Source organism: Poecilia mexicana, unplaced genomic scaffold (genome assembly GCF_051168715.1).
Source record: "Poecilia mexicana isolate PSO_F unplaced genomic scaffold, ASM5116871v1 scaffold_2, whole genome shotgun sequence".
NCBI lineage: Eukaryota > Metazoa > Chordata > Actinopteri > Cyprinodontiformes > Poeciliidae > Poecilia > Poecilia mexicana.
In genome coordinates, this window is record NW_028263371.1 from 51238118 (window position 1) to 51257806 (window position 19689).

The following is a 19689-nucleotide window of genomic DNA, read 5'->3' on the forward strand; positions in this document are numbered from 1 at the left end:
ACAGCTGGTAACAATCACTGCGTGAACAGGAGGAATGCATCGCTATCACCAAAATAAATTGTATTTTTATTTATGAAAAATAATCTTTAGTTTTATGCTTTTTCTCTACTGTAAAAGACTTATAAGACATTGCATAAATAATAATTTATTTCCTTTTTTGTTTCCGTTTTCTCCTAGTTTCCTCTGGAGACTCTTTGTTTTTTCCTCTAACAGCTCTGAACTGGTTAATATCTTCTAAATATGCATTAGATTTCCCTCTTTGGACATATTTTGATGTCAACATTTTGGTCATTTCTTCATTTGGTGTAAAAAAAAACTTTAATTTTCTGGCCCCACCTTCATATCAAAATGTTGTCAAAACAAACGGTTGAAAGTCCCGCTTATTCAGCAAATTTAATCAACTTTTATCCAGATTTTATGCCAGCAGCTTCTTTACGCAGACATCTTTATCATCTGCCACATTTAAACAGAATGAAGAGTCTTTATTATTTATTTTAAAGGACATTTTATTTAGCAGAATTGCACCAGTTGTTACACTGTAATAAACTGTCAGCGTGTGCAGGATGTTACCCACCGTTTCACCTGTTGACCCATTAAAAACAGAGCAGTAGAAGAAGGAAAGCAAGGAAAATAAAAACTATGTTAGCAACGTCGGATTTGCAATGTTTTTTTGTTTGTCTGTTTTTTATATATGGGTTGAACGTACAGCTTTTCACCATCTGTCTCTAAAGTGATTAAAAAAACAATATATTTTTAAACACTTATTTTGGTCCAAGCTCATCAAAATTTTACATTCTTGTTTGCTGCTGTGGAGAAAAATCAGCAGAGACAAAACCCTGAACTAATCCTCCAAGTTGATAGTAATTTCTTTGTTTACTCTCTGGGCAGATGAACTATCAGATCAATTATAAATAATCTATAGATGCTATAAACACTGGGCTCCCTGCAGTTTACCGCCCCGTCGGCAGGATGAAAGCTCTAAAAGCAGATTCAGTCATTGCAGCAAACTTCACCACGTTAGAAACGCTCTGGGTTTTAATAATGCAGAAACCATCTGCTCTTTCTGTCTATGGAAAACTTCTGTCAAGTCTTTTTATTACAAGTAATTAAAGTTGGCTTTGTCTTAGTATTTAAGCTAAATATTTAGTATTTATTAGCTCCAGGAAAGCCTAAAATCATCTCCACGAGCCCAGAAACAAAGATTCACTGGTAAACATTAAAATATGCATTCTCTTAATTTATCAGCATGTCGCCTCAGAGCGCCAGCGCAGTAAAGAACAGAGGAGCAGCTCTGGGCGTCCCGGCGCAGGAGGGCAGTGAGGGAGAGGCCAACAGCTTGTGCCCCTGAGAGAAATGACAAATCATTAGCTCTGGTCCAGGAGTAAATGGGAGCCACACTCCTCCAAGGCCCACATTTCCATTTCAATTTTCTGCTCAACAGAGTTGATGTATGTGGCGAATCAAACAGCAAGACCAGTCTCCACCTCGGCCGGCTCGGGCCTCCTGATGTTCACCGGTTAGAGTATGGATGTGACCTTGTGTGTGTGTGTGTGGGGGGGGGGGGGGGGTGTGCGTGTGTGTGTGTGTGTGTGTGTGTGTGTGTGTGTGTGCGTGTGTGTGTAGGTGTTTTCTGAGGTGACAACACCAACAGATTATAAATACAAAGGAAACACAGCGTCTCTGTGTAAAATGTTTTACCAAAAGAAAAAGAAAACCACTTTGTCCGTTGAGGGGCTTCATGTGATTTGATGCACGTTGAGTTTAGTTGTGTGCAGACCATCGTATAGCATCATACAGCATTAAACAACATTCTGCAGAAACAACTCCTCTGCACTGAAAAACTTTGCGATGACTGAAAATTTCATGAGGAGTTTTGACAGTACTGCCAGTACCATGAGCTTCACTTGGCTGATGTAAGGAACTGTTGAAATGTTTAATAAATCAGGAACATGCATAGATAATAAGTGTAAAATATTTAAAGTGTGAACACAGATGGATGCTGTCAACGCAAAAGGACATAATGAGCTGCAGTGGGACCAAGTTCACCAGTGATAATGCTGCTGATAAAACAGCATTTTGAGGCACCTGAGAAAATCTGATTTTGTTCCTACAGAACCAAACTTAGTCATTAGAAATATGACTGTGTAAATCTGGCTATAAACTAGTCATAAAGGAAATGTAAAATAGACTAACTACCCACTTTTAATAATCTTATATTCATTTGTCCATTCTACTGATAAAGCACCAAATATCTCCTTGAATCTGACTCTAATTTTTGCACATTACAATCAGCTTACAAACCCAGTAATGGCATGTGGTGACAGTTGAAAGGAACAACTCCAGATAGAACTAATTGCAAAAGCAGAAATGCGTGGATCCAGGGAAACATGGAGAGTACACAAAGATTATGGCAAAAAAAAAAAATAAATAAATGAAGCTCCATCCATCACATAGTTGTAAAATGACATGCAGAATCAAAGACGTTCTTTCCGAGAGAAAGAAAAACAAAGAAAGTACAGAAAGTTTTTGACTCAGTCCAAGAAAAAGACAGACATGAAATTGATGACTGTCCAGGAAAGAGACAGAAATAAACTAATCACCAGAGCAGAGGACTTTCTAAGAGTAGGCTAAAACCAAAAATGTATACAGAGTTAATTGAAGCAATGTCAGGGAAGAAGACACGACTAAACACAGAGGAAGAAGTTTTTCCAGTTGAGTGTCATTACCTCAAACTCACAGGAGCAGATGGATAACGGCTCATTTAGGCCTGATTAAAAGGTTTTACTGAATTGGAAATTCATTAGTGTGTTTTTAAATCCTCTTCAGGAATAAAAAAAACCATCTGCTTTAGGGATGTAGAAAATCCAGCTTGTCTTGAAGAAAATTTGGAGAGATTAAAAAAGACATGCTAGACATTTTATTATGTACTGCAAACAGAAATAATAATTGTGTTAAGTGTATTTTAAACATGTAAGACACATGCTTACACATAATCTTATATATAAAAATTCATCTGACGTGAAGAAACGGTGTTTTTAAAAAGTTGACTTCCCATCAGTGCAGCCGTTTGGTAATTGCTAAACCATCTCTGTGGCACGGTGATAGTTTGCAATTTACTCAGCGGTAATCCCGAGTGCCGCTGTGTGTGAGAGGAGAGCAGATAGGCTAAGTACGGAGGAGAAAAGTGTCAAGAGGAGACGCAGATTGAGCTTATCTGTGCGCTCAGGCCTTCCTTTGTCAGAACAGCTCCTTTACTGATGAAGGCTCTTTGAACCTGACAGAATAATTAAAATCAAAGAGAAAAAAGCTGACATTTGCAATTTGACCTGTCTGACTTACAAGGCAAAATTGGCACCGTTTCCTGTAGATTGCATTATAATAGCATTCTGCCCCCGTGTGAGCGTGTGTGTGAGGAAAGTTTGTGTTTGGGTGTGCATGTGTGTACTGTACATATTGGTTCAATGCAGTGTGTATTCAAGAGTGTGTGGGAAGGAATGAAAGAGTAAGTTTATGGCATATTACCCAGTCATTTCTTCATTAAGGAGCTGTTTTCCGGTAAGCGGGCGCTATTTGAATAGCTAAATTGTCCGAGCAATGTGCAAACAAGAACTAATAGCCCAGTGTCCTTGTCACTGGCAAAGTCAAAGTAAAGATCTCTAAACTCAGGTGAGTTTGACGGTTTGGTCTGTGAGAATATTTCTGTACATTTGAAGCTTCTTGCCTTGAATTTGATGTCATCATGTGGGCAACAGACCAAATTATTGTCTGGTTTTAAAATGGAAATATTTTAGAATCATCAGAGCAAAAAAGATATAAAGTATGTGAATCATAATCTGTTTTTTTCATTGTTTTATCAAAGAAGAAAATATTTAAAACCCTTTTCTGCACCAAAAAGGGATTTCTCTTTAAAGCAGGAAGTGAATACCATATATGAATAATGATGTGAAATCTCATGTACAACAGCTGTATAAAGAAAATGGACTGTTTACTTCATCATGTTGTAGGTCTAATGGATACATATTGTGTTATTAATAATATAGCAAAAGGACGTGGTGACTTTTGTTGATAAGATCATCTGGACAGGAAATGCAGAGCAGCAGGAAGTAAACTGAACAACTGGAAATCTGGGTTTATAGTCATTTGTGCAAATGAAGATCAAATACTGTACAGCAGATGGTCATCGTTTTCTGTTGTCAAAATCGTTTCTATTGGTCTTGTGTAAAAAGTTCTGTGAGATTGAATTTGGGGATTTTATTTACTAATTATCAGAACTAAAAGAAATAAATTATATAAATATATTGCTCTGTTTGGAATTAATCAATATAACATGAACTTTACGTTTTTAATTAAATTTGAGAAATTAATTAACTTTTTAATGATATTCAGATTTATGGGAATGTACTTGTAATTGTAAAGTTTTCATATACACCACACTGTGCGGCTATCACATCAAACATATTACATGAACAAACTTGGCCTCCATCCACGTTTTTCCCACTTGAATAACAATTCCTTAAACAGCGCCAAGTAAATGAGGTATTATTCATTTTCTCCAAGTGGTATGACAGCTTTGGGAAGATTTGGAGGCATCATTTCTCTCCCAGAACACTGAAACAGCAGCGCGGAGAACACAGGGAGGGAATTGTCAGACCTGAGATGCCAGAGCAGAAAACACATTTGTTATGAATCCAGCAGTGCGCGCAAAAGAAACCTATTGGAAAAGAACAGAGGGAGGCAGAGTTTAAAACATCTGGAGAGGTCCGTCTTGAGATTTTTTACACAGCATGAAGAACGGACAACTGCTCAGTGAGCTCTGTTATAGAATTCAGACTGATAAGAAAGAGGATATGTTGTGTTAGTTAATACACATTACTAATCGCATGTGATAAAAAGGGAATAAATGACAGAGCTTCAGTATTTCACTCTCATACTACAAACAGTTGGCTTTACAGGAAGGACCATCAGGGCCGGTCTTCCCTCCAACCAGGAGTTGAACATGTCTAGGGGCAGCTAACGTCTCTGCAGACCTCACACATTCTGGACACAAACTGTGTAGATGTTTACTTTCAGGTTGGCACTACAGAGAACTACTAATTAAATATAACCGCACCAAAGTTTCTTCCCTCCAGGCTGTCAAAGTGGTCAGATTTATACCATACATACTCGAAAACAAATGGTTAATAGGGGATTTTAAAAAACTAATATAACCTTGCTTTGCTAATAAAAATACAAATTCTGAAAAAAAAGGCAAGGACATCAGACCTGGTAATAGATTTTCCACCTTTAACTAAAACTACCTCAGTCAGTACTGTAGTGTTGGAGGCATCTACCGTCTCTGACATCAGTCTGTGGAAGGTTTTCAACGCCCCTCAATGCAGAATGTCACTGCAGCCATTTCTGCATACCTGACCATATAGCACCAGTCTGACAGGCTTCATGAAGCATCATTTGACTAGAATATTCAAGCAGCTTTATAAATGAGATTTTCTAAACCTAAACCGTCATGTTTGCAATTCATCTGAACCAGAGATCAGCAACATTTACAACCCTACGAGCCATTTTTGCTTTCATTCCAGGTAAACAAAATTTGCTTAGAGTCACAAAGGCAATAGACAAAAGAAATGACTTCATAAAAATAGTCTCTTAGAATATTTTTATGAATATTCTAACAGAAAGAAAATTCTCTTTAAAGAAATATTATGCATGAAAATGTTAAGCCAAGCTTTTACTAATTAAATGTACATTTTAAACATTAAATTCTTTAGCATTTTTGTCAAGCTTCTTAAGAACCACATGTGACTCCAGAGCTGCAGGTTGCAGAGCTCTGACCTGCATTAAGGTTTTACCTATTAAAACTGAGTGAAACTTATAGCGTTCTTTTGATTTTTGTTAATATTACATTGAAAGCATTCGATCTCTAAAATGCCTTCATATGGTCTACTTTAACCAGCTATATCACACTGCCACCTAGTGTTGGAAAAATGCCAATATCCATAAAACTAAAATCTATTGTTTTCTAGGTTCCCTGAAGTGAGAATTAATTGTTTCCGTGTTATTATCAAAATGAAGGTTATGTATTTTATTAATATTTGGTAACTCTGTGCTCCTATTTCAGTTTTAGTTTCACTCATAAACTCTCAGAACTTTGAAAATATTAAAGTTTGTGGTAAATTTGCTTTTTCTTTTCTTAACAACCCTTAAAAAAATACAATTTTAAGATTTCAATGCGAGTAAATAGAATAAAGTTGAAGCTTTAGATTCAAATTGCATTTATTTCAATGTGGTTAAAGATACAACAACACATTGCAAAGAACTTGACATTTGAAGTTGTTTTTCCACTTTTTTCTGAGGTATGCAGCCATTTTTCGACATAAAAAAGCACTACTGCAGAACAGCAACCGAAATATTACAAATGCATGAATAAAATAACAATTGCTTCTCCTTAGTGTTGATTTAAGTGAGCTCTAAAAGACCGTGTAACAGTTCAAGTGCTGGTCTTTCTGCAGGAGCATCCAATTGGTAGAAGCAGAGCTGCGTCAAAGTTCACTGTGCAGCAGGAGTTTGGCTTTCTTCATGTTTGCTGCCACTGCCAAAGAACAGAGGACAGGAACAAAAACATCAGAGCTCCGATACTAAGCTGCCAACAGGACAGTTCATTAATTCAAGCTGCAGGTACATCTGCTGTGCAACAGTTTGTAATAATCCACATTAACTGAAAACTGCACACTTGTCAACAGGAGGTTCAGTTTGTTAAAACACAATGTCAATGAACAGCTAACTCCCAGTTTGAGTGTCAAATAGTTTTCTCAACATTGCCACTCAGAACTAAACTATTGCATCACTTTTTATTCCTTTTTAACAACCCTTGGAAAAAAATTTATAAGTTTTTTTCTGGAGCCTTTACCATCAATCGCCCACTTTCACTTAAGTTCAAGCTAAAACAGCTAAATATCTACATGTGGATTCCTTTGGACAACAAAGAATATGATTTTAACATTTTCCTGTGTAATTTGAAAAAGCAAAACCTGCATAGTGTTCATGTAAAGATTACTTTACAGATTGGACATATGAATTCTCCTTGCATGCTTTCGCCCTATTAAACAAGATCAAGCAGCGTGAAAGTGAGAGCTAACAGTCACTCACAGAGCTCCATGTTATCTGGGCTGTAGGTGTAGAGGCGGTCTTTGTATTCCCCCACAATATCTGCACGCACAGTGTGAGACGGATCTGCAGAATGACACAAATGATCAGCTAAAGATACAGGCCTGGTTTATATGACCTCTGTTTTCTTTTGATAAATGGCTTAGAATTGCAGTTAGAAGAACATAGTAATAATATAGCAGAATAAACAAAAGATGTTGGGAAACTATAGCAAAATGCTAATCCACAAAAGAGTTATATCAAATTAGTAGCACACAGAGTTGTGAGAAAATTATGAAACCACAGGAAAGTGTGTTTTTTTTATATAAAAACTGGATAAATTTATATTTAACATATTTTTTAACAATACTTAGAAATATGAGTAAACAATAAAAAATGAAAATTCTTTTAATTTTTTTTAAATTACAGGACAAACTGGGATAAAATACTATAAAAGTACTTTTTGACTGGTTCTCTTAATGTTTTCAAGTGTTTTAATTTGGAAGCAAAACTAAAAGCCACTAAAATTCTTAAAGTCTCAAATATTTTAGTAAGATGTTGATGTATACATTGAAATTGAAATATCTTTGCAGTCTACTCACTGAAGCATGAATATGTCAGAGCCACTCAGAGGGTTTCTGCATTTGCAAATCCAGTTTTATCCAACATTTAGGTTGTGGGGAAAAAAGTAAAAGGAAACATTTTCCCCCAGAATTTACCCATAAAATATCAAAACAAGTTAAAATGGATATAATGTATTCTTCTCACTGATATTCATGTACTCTGTGTTATGATCCTATTTAATTAGGCATAAAATCCCTCTCTGATGTTTACTTCTGATTTTCTCAGAGCTGCAGTTAACATCACTGATTCGTATTATAATAATTGATGGGGGTATTTACCAACAAAGAGGATTCTGGGAACATAATAGCCATCAGGAGCCAGATGCTTGTCCCCGGTTTCCTCCTGTAGAAGAACAATAATCACAATAATTATAATAACCGCCAATGTTAAATGTGTTAATTTACACAGAGCCAAAATAGAGTGTGAAACCATAACAAACCTAAATAAACATTAACACTAATCTGAATAGATTTTCCCAAAAATTGCATTAATAATAACATATCTAGAAATGTCATGACCAATAATATTTTTATACAACATAGTTTCTCCTCAGAGGATGTATAATATTTTACTTACCACCACGTTAAGCATGATGAAGTCCTCTTTGGCCATTTTCTGGATGGACTTATGAGCAACAAATGCCTCCTTCAGAGCTGTTAAATAATTACATCTAGTCTGAGAAATTTAATTGGATATGATATGATAGTAATGACAAAAATAACAATAAATAAAATCCACATTTTACAGGACATTTTTAAAATACACTAACCTATAAATGTAAATGTATGACAGTTGAATTTAAATTGACAGGCAGGATAATGATCCAAAAAATGGACAAATTAACATACAAATAGTTCATTTGACATAAAATGAACCTCATTTCATAGAGATCTCAGTCCTTAGTCCTAAATCCTATACAAAATACTGAGACGAGATGAAGAAAATAAAGTAGAGGACACAAGTCTCTGGATGATCAAGAGAAAGAAATTCCTCAAAGACCCTTCTCTCCATTAGGACCACCAAGTTTTCCTGGTAGGTCTGTCAGTACTTTGTACAACAAAATCTGGTGTTTCTAGCTTAACGTAGGATTTTTATATTCTTCCACAGAATAAACTTCTTTTTGCTAGGCAATACACATTTAAAAGGCCTTTTACACCTCTTTACAAAGGATGCCAATAGAAGTGCAGTTCAAAGAACAAAACTGAGATCCAGCTCTGCTTTGTTGTTGAGACTTCTACCCACCTCGCCTCCAGAAAACCAACTGAGTGATTTATATCTAGAAATCCAGCATACTTCATTACCTACACTGCAGGGAATCGGGGACACAAGCACTGAACTCCCCGTGAAGTCAAAGTAACCACAATAACAGAGGGTTTGCAGATCTGCATCTATACGTGTACATTTTTTTTTCATTGAACAAAACCAAAGTTCTACAGTACCTTTACTGTGTGGGCAGTTGTCTAGATGATGAATGACTATCAGTGGTTTCTGACTGCGAAAATAAAACCAGTGAATCAACTCAGTGGGTTCTTCAGCACAGTAAGCACACTGAGGGTGTAAATGCAATTAATCTATTGACAAATTGAGGTGCAGTGGCAAATTTTACATGATTAATGACTTTATAAAGCCAACTGTTTACCTGTGTGTGACAAGAAAAAAAAGCTACATTGAAAAGAAGATAATCTTATCATGCAGTCAAAGAATGGGTTCAAAGTCCTACCTCTTGGCACTTTCCGCCAGGCCCTCTTCATAATTTTTGACCCATTTAATATTTTTCCCCCATCCTGAAGAAGGAAAAAAAAAAAATCAAGATGTTGCCACCAAGTAGCAAAATGTTTAACAGAGTATTTCCAAATCAGCTAATTTTAGACTTTAATTCAGGCCTGTGATGAAATCAATCTGCTCAAACTGAACTTCACCTCTTGACGGGGTCGGAGGTGCAGTCTTCGCCTTTTTGCTCTGTGCCTCAGCAATGGCACAGAGGCTGATGAACAAAGCAAGCACGACCCAGCGAAGCATCGCTCCCCGACCTCTGAGAAAACCACAGTAAAAATCGACTGTTTAACATGAGTGTCAGGTGTGGCGTCTCCGCCCACGCACATGACTCACTGAGCATAGGGCACCAAGAACCTTACAAATTATTGCAATTATAGTAATTGCGATAACAACAAAGGTGTAAAAAGCTTGTTAATAAATCAAATACAAAAATAACAATTTTATTCAATGAAAGGAAGAATCCTCCCCCATGTGGTCTGTTCATTTAGCTCAATCTGAACCTTCCTGCTCCACGGGCTGTTCACATTTCAGGTTTGACAGGTAAGCAGGAGTTGAGCGTGTACCAGATTGAACGCACACGCCTTGAATTATCGTTTGTTCATTTTCCATATCAGTTGGAAAATGAACAACCAGGGTGGAAAATACCAACACTAAAGTGCTTTGAACTGAAAACAAATATGAAGAATATTATGCAGTGAAAACATGAGAAATGATCCCATGTCCAGTCTGTTACATCTGTTCTTCAAAAATGATTTACTTTGAATGGCAGTGGTAAAGTCTGTCATTCTAGAATAATGTGAACTTCTGAAGACTTTGATGATTTTTGATTTTACGTTTTTTCTCAGAGTCTTTGTGGCATTCCTCATACTCCTACTAACATTTACCCAACAGCTTGTGGATTCATTAAAACAGGTAGTTTTGATACTTGCAAAGGTTGTAATGGATAGTTAATTCCTAAAAACCTCATATTCATACCAATGAAAGTGTCAGTTTCATCACTATAAAAAGTACTGACACCATGTTTATGATTATTCACTCTAGAAGTGTTTTCTAATGTAAGGAAGCCAGATCTTGTTGACACTACCTGAAAATGCTCAAGACAACACGAGGTTCAATTAGCACAACCATTGGTAAATAAGTATCAGACACTAAAAATCATGCTTTTTGCAGACACCTTTTACTCCATAAGTGTCTGCAATTCTAATTTGTTCACAACATTGTACAAAAGCAAAGTATGGATTCATATAAAACAAACGCAAGAAACATCCTTTGGAATTGCTGACATCTTTAAGGAAGAATAAGAAAAAAATGCATAAATATCGACAGATCTTGAGAACAAGTTCAACATTTATGTTTGTAATGACTCAAGCAATGAAATGGGGATGATTAGTTTTAGAGAGAATGACTATTCAGCTCAGCTCACTGTCATAGACCATTTTGACTGACATAAACAAATTATATCATAAAACAGCAGAGAATTTATGGAAGTAAATGATGCAGGTCCTAAGCGATCTGAAATGTAGAAACTCCTACGGTAAGCACAAAGGACCAAGTGTTGTGAAAGTTTGAGTTAGGAGTATTTTAATTTGATCTGAAAAATGCAACAAAGCAATTCAGGAAAAAAAACACATCGTAATAAATTCTTTCTAATGAATCTTTCTCAAGAAAATGAGATTTGTCATGATTTTATAAGGTCAGTTTCTTCTGTGAAGTCAGAAGCTTTTTGTTGTTTTGGAGGATTTGCTTCAAACAAATACTACATGTGAAAACAGCATAAAGATAAGTCTTATTCTAACAGTATTCAGTGAGTCACACTCTTTGTTGTTACATCTCATTCATTAGATTACCCTTACAAATCCAACTATCTTTCAATCAGCTTTTCATGTTTGTCGCGGCCTTCTAGTTTCCAAAAAACAATACTCCAACAAAGGCCGTGGGTGTTGACAGGTGGTTTCTGATTAGAACGCACTTCCAACTTAATTTGTTTGAAAAAATATATTCTTTATTTCTTGTAAAAATAGCGACAAAATAATTACCAAAAAATGTCCTACAACTTAGTCAAAAATGAAGGTAAAAGTGGTCAAAAAATCATTTACAAAACCTCCCATTCACACACCAAACATTTGCCAAAACCCTCCATCCACCCCGGACCCGGTGTGTTTTAATTACTTAAATTAATGGGAGGGTCTAACCAATTAACATAATCAATTCAAATATACAAATTATCTACAGATTGTGGATCTAAACTTAACTTAAATAAATTCTAAACTTCCCAAAGTGAAAGACTAAATTAGTAGAAATTATAAGTTTCAAACATTACATAAATGGCCACCACATCCCGGCCCCTAATTCATGTACAAGAATTATAATATCTGCATACGAGGCCATTACCAAATACAAGATCAATATTAACATTAGCAGATTTTTAGCTCTTCAATGTTTCTGTATCAATGACAAAATTCACTTAAACATCAATTTATGCAGTAGTCCACAATGTTTTTTTTTTTTTTTTTTTTTTTTTTTATCCATTTGTTTTAGAAAAAATGAAAAAGCAAAACAGTCAATGTGTTCCATGACTTCCAAGTTAGTCTTGTCCATGTGCATGGTCTGTGTATGTATAAAAAGGTGTATGTAGCAGAATGTGATGTTCAGCATGTCAGTAAATGAGCATCAGTGTAAATGTAGAGCCAGAGGTTCCAGAACTTAGCTCAGTTGGAGACAAACATTTATTGTTGTCTCTATACAGCCTCCAGCAGGAGACATATCTTGTTGATAGGCTTCTCCAGCTCATTTGTTCTTGTCTTGACTCGAACACGTCGAACTAATCCACTTGCATCTGCCATGGTTTCTGTGATGCGTCCAATAGGCCAAGAATTTCTCGGTGCAGCCTCGTCGACAACAAGCACCACATCATCAATGGCAAAGTTTCTGTGAGTCTTGTTCCATTTCCGTCGCTCTTGCAACAAAGGAAGATATTCTTTCACCCACCGTTTCCAGAACAGGTCCACAATGTACTGGGCTTGCCTCCAACGTCTCCGAATGTACAGGTCCTCTTTCTTGAATAAGGAGGGTTGAAAGACCACTTTATGCCATCTTGTGCTAAGCATTTTTGGATTTTGCTTTGTTCTAGCTCCAACACGGCTTGCTTTAACTCACGATTTGAGCTGACAAAGTTGGTTCCGTTGTCCGACCTCATTTCCTTTACTTGTCCTCTGCGGCAGATGAATCTCCTGATGGCGTTTATGCAGGAATCTGTGTCAAGAGAATGTGCCACCTCCAGGTGAACTGCACGACATGTTAGACATGTGAAGAGAACTCCATATCTTTTAACAATAGTTCTCCCTCTCTTCACTGCTATTGGTCCAAAGTAATCAACACCAACATAAGTAAATGGTGGAAGATCAGTTAAGAGTCTGTCAGTAGGAAGATCTGACATTTTTTGCTCACCTGGCTTTCGTCGTTGTCTTTGACACATCATACAGTCTCTGATTATCTTTCTAGCTGCTGAATTAGCATGAGGGATCCAGTACTGTCGTCGAAGAGTAGAAAGCATGTGATTTCTTCCTCTGTGTCCAACCTTTTCATGGATATGTTGAAGAATGAGCTTTGAAACATGGCTTTCTTTAGGCAATATTGCAGGATGTTTTGTTTCTTCTGGTAATGCTGCTTTGCTCAGTCTGCCACCCACTCTCAACACACCATCGGTAACAACAGGATCAAGCTTGTACAGATGACTTGACTTCTTCACTGCACCAGAGCTCAGGGCAGCCATTTCATCACCAAAATGTTTTCTTTGCACAAAGCTCACTATGGCTTCCTCGGCCTTGAAGAGATCATCAGTTGTAAGCTGAACATCCATTTTGTTGTCCTGATCATTATACATTTTATTTCCACAGTGTCTAGTTAGCAACTTCTTTGTTTGCATCTTTTTTTTTAGTTTCAGGATCCATGCTACACTTCTTTTTAGTTTTGTCCAACTGGAAAAGTACATTAGCAGCTTAGTAGTGGGACACACCTTTTCCAACAAAGCTACGCATGTCAGGATCTGATCTTTAACCTCTGGATCAGGTTCCAAATGGACAGGTCTTTCTTTGATCACTGTTGGCCATTGAATCTCAGGTTTTACGAGAAATTCTGGTCCACTGATCCAGGTGGAAGACTTTAAAAAAGGGCTAATCTTCATGCCTCGAGAGGCTGCATCAGCAGGATTTAACTTTGAGCTAATGTATCTCCATTGAGTAACCTTTGTAAGATCACGAATGATGGACACTCTATTAGCTACATATGTTTTAAACCGTGTTGTTGTGTTTGCAATGTACTGCAGGACGGTTGTGCTGTCACACCAGAAAACTGAGTCGCTCAGGTTGAGTTCAAGTTGAACTGACAGCATTTTGTCCAGACGCACAGCTAAAACTGCAGCAGCAAGTTCAAGTCGTGGTATGGTGACTTGTTTTAATGGTGCTACCCTTGCTTTGCCAATAACAAAGGAAACACACACTTCCTGTTTGTCATTAGATACCCTAAGATAAGACACAGCACCAAACCCAGTTTCACTGGCATCACAAAAATGATGCAGCTGTGCACTTTTTATCTCTCCAAATTCTTTGGGTGTGATGCATCGTCTGACACTAAAGTTGTCAAGAAGAACTAAATCTTCGACCCATTCTTTCCAAATTTGTGCCTTTTCTGGTGGAATTTTCTCATCCCAGCCAAACTTCAGTTTACATAAATGTTGAAGAATCTGTTTAGCAGGGAGAATAACTGGAGCTAAGAAACCCAAAGGGTCGTAAATAGAGCTGACAATGGACAGAATACCACGCCTTGTTAGTGGCTGGTGTTTGTTTACAATGCTAAAGGTGAAAACATCCTGTTCAACATCCCATTGCACCCCCAGGGTTCTTTCAGTGGGAAGCTGGTCCCGGCTAAGATCTAGCATCTTTACACCTGTTGCTCTATTTTCCTCCAGGATCTGAGAGAGGACAGAGCGCTCACTACACACCCATTTATTGAGCTTAAATCCCCCCTTGGCACACACCTCAGTGAGCTGTTGATAAAGAGAAATGGCCTGCTCAACAGTCTGGACAGACCTGAGACAGTCATCTACATAAAAACTGTGTCTGATTGTATTAATAATCTCTTCTGGGTACAGATGTTCGTTGTCATCAGCAGTCTTTAAAAGTGCATATGTGGCACAACTAGGGGAAGAGACTGCACCAAAAATATGGACCAACATTCTATGCTCAACAAGCTCTTTTGTGATGTCACCGTTGGGCCACCAGAGAAAACGTAGGTAATTTACATGTTCTTCAGCAACTCTGACTTGGTGGAACATCCCTTTAATGTCTGTCATAAGTGCTATTGGACCTTGCCGAAAACGAATGAGCACACCTAATAAGGTGCTAGTCAAATCTGGTCCCTGCAACAGCTCTTTGTTCAGTGATGTTCCAGCAAACGTTGCCGCACAATCATAGACAACCCGCAGTGTTTTCTTGCGGGGGTGGTAGACCCCATGATGAGGTACATACCACACCTTTCCTTCCTCATGTTCCACTTGATCTTGTGGAATGATTTCTGAATGTTCTTCCACACTGATGTTATGCATAAATTCTTTGTACTCTTCGAAAAATTGCTTATCCTTCTGAAATCGTTTTAACAGACATTGCGCCCTCTGCTGGGCCACCTGTTTGTTGTTGGGCATTTTTACTTCAGGATTACGAAAGGGTAACTTCAGGTAATAGTGACCGTCTTTAAGCACCGCTGACTTTGACATAATGTCCATGAACTGTTTGTCTTCTACAGACATTTCAGCATGCTCATTGAACTGGTGCTCTACAAAATCCTGGTTATACTGACTGACCAGCATTTCTTCCAAACTACTTATAGACACACGGTTCACCTGGATAGAACCAGCAACATGTCCATTTTCTTCACTACCCTGACTGAGCGGACCATTAACAACCCAACCAAGACGTGTTAGCACAGCATAAGGCCCACTACCTTCACTGTTAACTATTTTCCAAGGTTCCAATGCTTTAGGAGCGTTTACACCAATGAGCAGCCCAATGCCAGCATCTATTGGTGTCAACTCAACACCTTTTAGATAAGACCATTTTCTTAAGTCTTCCTTTTTAGGGATATTTTCTTTAGTGACAGGAATGGATTGTTGAGTATATACATCAGGCAACTTCAAGTACTCATTTTCTTTTAAAGCAGCTACTTCCAAACCAGATAGTCTATAGCTACTTACAGGCTTTTCCTGACCCATGGTTTTTAGTATGATTTCCACTCTCTTTCCAGACGCATTTAACTGCATCATCAAAGCCTCTGTACAAAATGTTGCAGAGCTGCCTGGATCTAGAAAGGCATAAGTCTCTACGATCTTTGTCCCCTTTTCCAACTTTACTTTTACTGGGACAACTGACAGAGCACATTCATTAGACCCGGCCCCAGTGTAGCTACCAACATTCAAAGATACAAGAGCACTTGAGACTGGTGACTCTTCATTCTCAGTCTTAACTGTTTGATGCTGCTGCTCTGCTGGTGCAATATGCAGAACCGTAGGGTGACTTTTATTACAGGTGAGGCATGTTAAACGCTGTGGACAGTTTTTACTCATATGCCCCTTCTGTAAGCAGCCAAAGCATATACCTTTACTTTTAATGAATGTCACCTTTTCTTTGTTGGTTTTCCTCTTAAAGGAGTCACACTTTTCCATGCAATGACTTCCATGACAGAACAAGCATAGAGTTGTAGTCATCTTTACATTTTTATGACTAAACTGGACCTGTTTGTCATTGCTTTGTTTAGAAATTACAGCAACAGAAGTGGCAAAACTGCTGCTTTTGGTTTTAAAAGGAACCTTTGATGGTTTTAAAGCCATCTTTTCTTTTGCATTTTGACTTTCTCCAAAAACAGGATCTAATGCAGCTTTTGTTTGTTTTTCCAAAAAATCAAGAAGATCTTTAAACTTTGCTCTACGATCGTATTTTTCTGCTATGTCAACCACAATAAGTCGCCATTTATCACGAAGTCTAAAAGGCAACTTTGAAACAAGAATTCTCATATTGGTAGAGTTTTCAAGCTCATCAATAAACCCAGCTTCATCCATTGTGTTGAAACAACTTCTTAGAAATAATGTATAAGCTCTTAAAGTAGTGGCATCATCAGACTTTAAAACTGACCAATTCAGAGCTTTGTCTATAAATGCAGATGTTATTTTTGCTCTGTTACCAAAGTTCCACTCAAGCTGTTTTTTGGCTTCTACATAAGCAGTTTCTGGACTCATGTGCATACAACTTCTCACTAAAGTTTTTGGCTGACCTGAGGTAAACTGTTCCAAGTAATAAAGCCTGTCCTGCATGTTGTCTGTCTTAGTTTCTATTCCTTGCTCAAAAGCCTTAAGAAAGGATCTAAAATGCAAAGGATCGCCACTAAAAACAGGGATTTCTACAGATGGCAGGAATGACAGTCTTTGCTGTTTTACAAGCATCTCAGTGATTTCATTCTGCTTCTTCATGATCTCTGTTAAAGCACTACTATGAACATCAACCTGAGACATTTGTCTTGGGCTTTCCCCTTCCGGTTTCACTAATGTTTCATTAATAGATGTCTCGTGGGGCATTGGCAAAGGTGCAAGAGTTGCCGATCGCTTCTGTGTTCTTGGAGCCTTTTGAGCTGTAGCAGCGGGTATGAACTCAGTAGATGCTGTGGAACCTGATGTTTCCTGGCTTGCGACGTCAGCGCTGGAACTTTTCTGTTCTTGCGCAGAGTTGTAGATTTTCATCTTTGCATCCGCCTTCACCAGCTTGGTTCTCAAAGCCAATGCTTCTTTTCTTGCTTTTAACTGGAGTTCTTCCAGCTCGAGCGCATGTTTTTCTTGCAGCGCATCCGCCTCCGCTTTCAGAGCTGCTCTTTCCACCTCGGCTTCCATCAGCGCCATTGAAGCCGCACGGGAACTCGAACTCCGAGCACTAGAGGCTTTACTCATTATACTGGGCGCCGTGCTGGCCGTCTTGCTGGCTGGTTTAGCTGCGGACCCAGATAGCCTTTCAAAGTTTTTGCTGATCGTTTGTTGCGCAGTCTGTGAGACGCTGTCATCCGGCTCAACGTCACGGTCATGAGATGCCGCCTTTGATTCAACATCAAACGCTGAACATACTTCGCTCTTCTGTGCATCAGGATCGCCATTCATCCAAACTTCGATCTCATCCAAGAACTCTTTAAAACTGATCAACTTTGGTTCATACCAATCGCCGTGATCGGTTTCCTTTTCATCATCGTTCAGAAGTCTTTGAACTGAAGATTGCAAGTCCATAAATTCTGCTAAATAATTATTAAAAGTTTTCATATGCTCATCTATGGAGGGTTTTGATTCTCCAGCATCAATTAAAGCATGAATGTCATTTCTTTTTCTTGTCAGAACGCCGAGTTTGGCTCTGCGCCTTTTAATTAAATTAAAGAGTTCCTTTTCCTTTTGAAATCCTTCATCTTGTTCATCCATTTTCAACACAAATTTCGTTTCTCTAAATCCAAAAGATAATTGTCCAAAACAAACTTTTCAATTTGCACCTCAGCGTCTCTACTTTCTTCAACAAAGTATCGCATTTACTCACGAACTTTGTGCGTCTTCTCCAAGTCCATTCCATGAAGTTTCAGTCGCCCAAGTGCGATCATCCAATCTTCCAAGCTTTTCCAAGTCTTTTCTAATATCCAAACGTTCCAAAGATGGTCCAAAAAAATGATTTTTTGACTTAAATGTCGCGGCCTTCTAGTTTCCAAAAAACAATACTCCAACAAAGGCCGTGGGTGTTGACAGGTGGTTTCTGATTAGAACGCACTTCCAACTTAATTTGTTTGAAAAAATATATTCTTTATTTCTTGTAAAAATAGCGACAAAATAATTACCAAAAAATGTCCTACAACTTAGTCAAAAATGAAGGTAAAAGTGGTCAAAAAATCATTTACAAAACCTCCCATTCACACACCAAACATTTGCCAAAACCCTCCATCCACCCCGGACCCGGTGTGTTTTAATTACTTAAATTAATGGGAGGGTCTAACCAATTAACATAATCAATTCAAATATACAAATTATCTACAGATTGTGGATCTAAACTTAACTTAAATAAATTCTAAACTTCCCAAAGTGAAAGACTAAATTAGTAGAAATTATAAGTTTCAAACATTACATAAATGGCCACCACAATGTTCTAAAAGAAAAAACAACTCAAAATTCTACTATTCTTGTCTTCTGTAGATGGTGGATGTCTTACCTTGTCAGCATGAAGCAAGAGTCTGTGCTTGCTCGCCTCAATTACTTCCCTTTTGTCAGTTTTCTTTTAGCTAAACTTGCCAAACAGGTATTTATATAATAGTTTGAAATGACTATGAAACAAAGAGAAAATGTTACTCACTAAGAAGCTATTATATGTATGCGCACACAAACACACCCATAAATCCTTAGTCGGATGTTCAGAGAAAACCAAACACAACATACCAACAGTTAAGTTCGGTGGTGGACAGGTGATGATGTGAGCTGGTTTTGCTGCCACACGACCTGAACAACTTGCAGTTAATGAGTCCAACCAACAATGCCTCTGAATATCAGAGTAAAATACACAAGCATCGCTAGGTCAGCTTTAGCTAACAACCTCACTTTACTGTAACAGGAAGGGTGGGAAAATAAAATGAACTTCAGCAAACCATAAAGGCAAAGTAAGGGCCAAAGGTTTCCTATAATGTCAGAAACAGATAAGGATTACAACCAGAAGACTTATTTTTGGTTTTGGTCCAGCTAAGCAAAATGTATTATTTTTGTAATATCTGCATCATTAAATTTGTTTTGATTTTTATAAGAAAGAAAAACAAATTGTAGTTTTGTTCTAAGGTTTTAATATAAAGAAACTCATGAAAGTTTATTATGAAAGGGAATTTATGCAACTTCTTTAATGATCATATTTGATTATATGATAAAGCAAGTAGTTTGCAATCTGAAGATAAAAAGCCCCAATCCCAGCATTTATTTGTTACAAAAATATTTAAAAATATTGCTCAGCTTTATCATTCTTTCCCAAACTTATCAAGAGCCACACTGGAAGGTCCAGAGAGTCACTTGAAGTTCTTGTTTCAGACCCCACCCTAAGAGTATAG

The 19689-nt window shown here is 37.6% G+C and overlaps 1 protein-coding gene across 1 annotated transcript; it reads right to left on the reverse strand.

Moving 5' to 3' along the window:
- Positions 1-6252: 6252 nt before the first annotated feature.
- Positions 6253-18915, reverse strand: agr1 (anterior gradient 1). Its single transcript, XM_014991862.2, has 8 exons — positions 18813-18915; positions 9684-9796; positions 9485-9548; positions 9204-9256; positions 8341-8417; positions 8043-8106; positions 7144-7227; positions 6253-6586 (listed from the first exon to the last, which is right to left on the reverse strand). The coding sequence occupies exons 1-8, from the start codon at positions 18821-18823 to the stop codon at positions 6537-6539; spliced, it is 516 nt and encodes a 171-aa protein (XP_014847348.2). The 5' UTR covers positions 18824-18915; the 3' UTR covers positions 6253-6536.
- Between the last annotated feature and the right edge of the window lie 774 nt (positions 18916-19689).

Excerpts from the sequence above, each read along its gene's own strand:
- agr1 (XM_014991862.2), bottom strand. Across the intron at positions 7,228-8,042 it reads TCCCAGAATCCTCTTTGTTG|ATCCGTCTCACACTGTGCGT; the intron begins GTAAATACCCCC and ends GTCATTCTGCAG. Across the intron at positions 6,587-7,143 it reads CCCAGATAACATGGAGCTCT|TGGCAGCAAACATGAAGAAA; the intron begins GTGAGTGACTGT and ends GTTCTTTGGCAG.